The 6,000-nt window shown below is 43.6% G+C and overlaps 1 protein-coding gene across 1 annotated transcript in view; it reads right to left on the bottom strand.

Annotated features, from left to right (window-relative positions):
- Tmem236 (transmembrane protein 236) overlaps positions 1-1,395 on the bottom strand; it is a 49,211-nt gene extending 47,816 nt beyond the window's left edge. Inside the window, exon 1 of the mRNA XM_032885058.1 lies at positions 1,057-1,395. Coding sequence (XP_032740949.1) covers positions 1,057-1,313 — 257 coding nt within the window. The 5' untranslated portion in view covers positions 1,314-1,395. The remainder of the gene's footprint in view (positions 1-1,056) is intronic.
- Positions 1,396-6,000: the final 4,605 nt, after the last annotated feature.

The raw sequence follows: 6,000 nt of genomic DNA on the forward strand, positions 1-6,000 counted from the left end.
TAAAGGATCACTAATGAAAATAATTTAACTTACCAGAAAAAATAAATAGAGAAATCCCTGATTGGAGAGAACCAGCCCTGAAGATCTAAAAACAGGGGTTGTTGTCTAGCTTATCAGTCAAAGATGACAGGCCAAGGAAGGAGGAGGGAGAGGAGGAAGAAGAAGAGGAGGAGGGAGAGGAGGAGGAGGAGGAAGAGAGGAGGAGGAGAAAGAAGAAGAAGAAGGAAGAAGAAGAAGAAGAAGAAGAAGAAGAAGAAGAAGAAGAAGAAGAAGAAGAAGAAGAAGAAGAAGAAGAAGAAGAAGAAGAAGAAGAAGGAGAAGAAGGAGAAGAAGGAGAAGAAGTTGTTGTTGTTGAAGTTATTGTTTTCACTCTTTTTAAGATCTCACTATGTAGCCCAGGCTGACCTAGAACCCATGGATCCTCCTGCCTCTGTCTTGTGATCGCTGGGGTTATAGGCATGTCAAAATGTCAAATCTTTATCAAAGGTACTTCTGAATTATCACAGACATATTTTCTCCCTGCAAGGGTTAATAGGACTTATGACCATATAAAGCATTCTTTTATTTTTCAAAATTAGTAATCAAGTTGCCTAAAACGCCTCAGTTAATGAATGGCCAAATTGTGCCTTAGACCAACAAAGTCCAACGTAAATACTTAAAAGGAGATGTTACTTTTAATTTGGCACAAAAGTGAAATTCTGCCTTGTAAGCTTGTGATTACAATGTGTGTAGAGAAATCTGAAGACTTTGTATAATTTAGTGTACTGAGGAATTACTGGCAATAGTCAAACCAACATACCTCATTAACTTATGTAATTTGTTATTTAGGAAGAAAAATGATCATAGAAAATGTAGATGATGCCATAACATCAGTACATCGACATAAAAGGTATAAAAGATACCACAACATCAATACATTTACGGAACTTACGTGCAATGTCACTATTAATCTTGAACACTCTTGTGCTAAGTTCACTTGCTTAGCATACACAGGAACATCCTATTCAAGGATAAAAGCACGGCAGGGGCCCCCTGCTAATGAAGTCCTCTACTTACCATCCTATGATTTTCTTGTAAAGATGCCGTTTCTTGTATAGGACCACTTTTAATGGAACCCAGATCAAGAGACTCACTCCAGCCACATAGGCGATGGAACAGGAAACAATGAGCCAATAGTGAGTCCTTTCAGACCCATTCTTTGTTCCCTGATAGGCAGACGCAAACTGTTCCATTATCACAAGGGTAGGAACGGAGAAGGCAGCAAACTCAAGCAGCTCAAAAACCACCAGCTTGATTATTTTGCCAGAAGCCATCCTGAGAAGCAAGCGGGTAGCAGCCGAGGACCTGGCACTCCCCTGGTCACAGTGAGCAGCATATAAACACACACTGGGATCAAGTTCCTTGTACTCGAATCGCTAACCAGGGATTTTATTCTTTTATTGACCCTCATATGGTTCAATGATCTGAGTTAACAGTCATAGTTCTCTTAAAGAAACAGAACCTCTGGAGGAGTGACCACTGAATGTATTTACGCATGCCCTACTAGACGTCAGATGAACTCTGAAGCATGAAACACTGGTGAAAACAAAAACAGAAACAAACAAACAAACAAACAAACAAAAAACAAAAAAAAAACAGAGGTTTTGTTTGAGGAGCTATTGTTTGTTGCTTTTTCAAATGCAATGCTTCTGGGTAAATATGCACAAGAGTCACAGCCCTTACGATATAGAACCACTTACAATAATGTAATTCTAGAGTTAAAAAATGTTTCATTTACTAGATTACACCTTTCGGTCCCCCTTTTATATGTAAGTAAGCTCACGCAGAGAGGCACTCTCCCTCTGAGTCTTCATCTTCAAAACTACTCTTTACAATCCTTCAAAGTTCTGAGAAAAGAAGTTTGGATTGAGTTTATCAGCCTTCCAACCGGGATATCTCCTGCCAAGGTCTTCATTCATTAGTCACACTGATTGGTGTGCAGCACGAATTTACACTGTTCTTTGCTCGCTGGTCAGGAAACTGTCACAGAATTAATAGAAACCGGTGACCAGGATTTGCATACTCAGAGCAACTCATCTTGCCCAAAAATCACATGAAATACCTAACATACATATATATCCATGGACAACACTTCCTTCATAAGACTGATCTGGGGCACCATGGTGATCCTCTTACTAGGTATTCTGGGGCGAAGATGAACGACAGAGCTCCTTGCTCTGAAAGTGTTCACAGTCCAATAGAGAGAACAAACCTGTCAACAACAGCACAGCGGAGAGCAAAGGCCAGAGATATAAACTCCACACTACGTCAAAGCTGAAGGGTGGGACAGCTTTGTCTTTGCCATGAGAAAGGGAAGATAAGAAGGATGAGCGAGAGGAACGAGGGATGTTGGAAACACTGTAGAGAGAGAGAGCTAGAGAGCTGCCATGGTCAGCAGAGCTAGCCGGGTAGGTCCAGGAGAAGGTGACATCAGAATAGCCCACTGAGTCCTCATAAAATCAATGTCCCCTATGTGTAGAGCGAGCACTGACATGAACAGCAACACCAAAAAAAAAAAAATAATAATAAAATAAAAAAAAGGCGATTTTTCCTATTCTTTTAATTAATTTTGGCTTTTCAGGACCGGATTTCTTCATGTAACCTTGGACATCCTGGAATTCCCTCTGTAAATCAGACTGGCCTCGAACTCACAGGGACCTGCCTGCCTCTGCCTCCCAAGCGCTGAGATTAAAGATGTGTGCCACCCCTGCCAGGGCTTGATGTTTTCTTAAATCCCTCTTTGTGTGAAGGAGTACAGACAATTGTGGGCCAGCAGACAGGGGTGCCGGGAGCTGAACTTGTTTTCTCTGCAAGAGCCGTATTCTTAACCCCTAAGCCATCTCTCCAGCTGTCATTCCTGCTCTCTGAGAGCCCAGTACTGCGTGAATAAACGTTGGCTAATTTACATATCCACTGAATATGTAATGTATGCAAATCTCTGTCTTCCCCACTGAATATGTAATGTATGCAAATCTCTGCCATCCCCCTCTGGGAAATGATTCCAAATGCATAATGGAACCTGGAAATTTTTATAGAACGTGCGGGACAGATCCAGGCTGGGAAACACTGCTTGTCTAATTCCTCCACCCTTCTTCAGTCACATCCTCCTGAACGAAGGGCACAAGGCTGTGGAACATCCGGCAATCTACCAAAGACCTGAAGTCCCATCGGCCCGTCAGACTTTTTCTCTCGGGAATGTTAACTAAGAAACACGAGGAGTGTTCTAGTTTGCTTCTGTTGCTATGACAAAACACTAACAAACTTGTGAGGGAAAGGTCTCTCATCTTACAGCTTGCAATTCATCATGAGGGGAAGTCGGGGCAGGAACTCAAGGCAAGGGATCTGGAGGAAGGAACTGAAGCAGAGGCCATGGGGGAATGCTGCTTATTGGCTTGGGCTCCAGGTCATTGCTTGTTCTCGTGACCACTTGCCCAGGGCTGGCATCACCCACAATGGGCCAGACTTTCCCATATCAGTCATTACTCCAAAAAATGCCCCCACCGCCTTGTCTACCTATGAGGAGCAGAGGAAGCCCTGAGTATGTAAAGGCCTGAGTAAATATGTTATTGACATGATCATGGTCACAGCAAAGACCATAGCCTCAGATCCATGGGCAAACGGCAAAGGGTTAGGCTCAGAGAAATATCTAAGCACGTCTGGTCCATATGTGGATGCTACCAGTGTGTGCAGAGAATGCCCACCATAGCTTCTCTGCCATGACTGACCCAGATGTTTACAGCCTGAAGACTGCTTTCCTACAGAGTCTGCTCCTACTTTTAGCCAGCCATATGCAATAATCCTGCCTTCCTATTCAAGTGCATCTGCTAAACACACTGAGCTCCCTGGGTGCCGTGGTTTCTCCTTCAGAGACCCCAGTCCAACTGATTGCAGCTCTTCTATGTCCTTGAGTTCATACATCTATCATTTTTTCTTTCCTTTGCTGCCCTGATCAAGCCAATCCCTGGAAGCCATGTAAGGACTTAGACCCTACAGGCTGATTTGATGAACGCATTTTCTCAATTGATGGACGACTTGGTTTGCTGCTGGCTGACAAAAACCAAACCAGCATAGGAAGGATTGGGTAAGCTACAAGAGCCATTATTCTTAGTCAGAATTAAAACAAGTTTAACTAACTGTATCTATTCAAGCTACCCCTGACACATGGTCAATTAGTTTGTAACTGTGATGGTTAAATTGATCATCAATTTGACAGGATCTAGAATAACCAAGGGGATAAAACTCTGGGCGTAGCTATGTGAGATTGTCTAGATGATTAGCCTCTGGCCACGCCTATATTGGTGTGGTGGTTTGAATAAGAATGTCCCCCATAACTAAGCCACTACCTAAAGACTATACATGGACTGACCCTGGACTCTGACCTCATAGGTAGCAATGAATATTCTAGTAAGATCACCAGTGTGGTGGTTAAGACTGAAATGAACGGATTGTTGGGGGGGAGAAATGTCCCCCATAGGGGGAGTCTGGGAAATTTAACACTCAAATGTAAATAAGAATGCTAATAAAAAAAAAAAAAAAAAAAAAAAAAAAAAAGTGGCATTGAATGGGCAGTGGCATTGTGACCTTATTGGAATAGGTGTGCCCCAGTTGGAGGAAGTGTATCCATGGGAGTAGGTTTTGGGGTTTCAAATGGCCAAGCCAAGCCCAGTGGCTCTCTCTCTCTTCCTGATGCCTGCCAATCCAGATGTAGAACTCTTGCTTCCCTCTCCAGCACCATCTCTACCTGCGTGCTGCCACACTTCTAGTCATAAGACAGACTAAACCTCTGAACCTGTAAGCCAGTCCCAACTAAATGCTTTTCTTTATAAGAGCCAATAGCCGTGGTCACGCTGTTGCTTCGCAGCAATAAAAACCCCCCACTACGACAAACAGCTTATCTCAATTAAGCTGAAAGAGGTGGAGAAACCTCCCTACTGTGTGCCATGCCATCCAGGATCCCAGACTGAGTCCAATGAGAAAGCCAGCTGACCACAAGCCGTCCCCCTCTCTTTCTGCTTCCTGATTGTGAATGGAACGTGACCGCCGTCTCAAGTCCTGCTTCTATAGCTTCCCATCCGTGATGTACGATATCCTCAAGTCGTGAGCCAAAATAAACCCTTCCCCTGTAAGCTGTTTCAGCCACTGTATTTATCACTGCCACAGAGGAATTAGCTAAGCCAGTAACTATGCGATGGACGACTTATGAGCCGAAGCCAGATGCAGAGGGAGCAGAGGAATCAGTGAAAGGATGATGTCCACCCAGAGAGTGGGATGACGAGGATAGTAAGCGGACCGAGAAACACCCACACTGGTGCTGCCTCAACTGCTCATATGAACCCTTACAAGAGGGGCTCACTGTGCTCTGCATGTATGTCATGTACATGTGTGCACCGCTTATGCGTGCACACACACACACACACACACACACACACCACACACATACACACACTCCACACACTGCTTACTATGAGCATTAAGAAAAAGTAAGGCTTAGGTGTAATGGGAAAAAAAACCCTTCAGAACTGACATGTGCAAAGACTGATGATTCCGAAGAAAACACAACATTGAGAAGAAATGCAAGGCCGTTCTTTGAGCTGGGCCTGGACCTCTACTGCTCTTCCTCCTGACTCAGAGCAGGCTTTAAGTACTGGGGCAGCATTGTCTTTGCCTGAGGGAACAGAAAAGCATCTCTTTTGAAAACGGTTGTAAGACCGTGTGGGGTCTTGAGAGCTAAGAGGAGAAGGAAGCAGTAAGGCGCAGAGACTGGGGTTAACTCTCGGGGACACAACCTCATTTCTGCATTAAATTGTTGTAGTTTTAGATATTCATATAAATTTAAAATTCAGAAAGATACCCATCAAACTGACAGTGTTCTAGAAAATGGGGGAGAGCAGTATAGCAGGGAGATTTAAAAACAAAAACAAACAACAACAACAACAAAAAAAACCCTTTTCACTAGTTTTG

The sequence above is a fragment of the Rattus rattus genome, chromosome 14 (genome assembly GCF_011064425.1).
Source record: "Rattus rattus isolate New Zealand chromosome 14, Rrattus_CSIRO_v1, whole genome shotgun sequence".
In the NCBI taxonomy this organism is placed as follows: domain Eukaryota; kingdom Metazoa; phylum Chordata; class Mammalia; order Rodentia; family Muridae; genus Rattus; species Rattus rattus.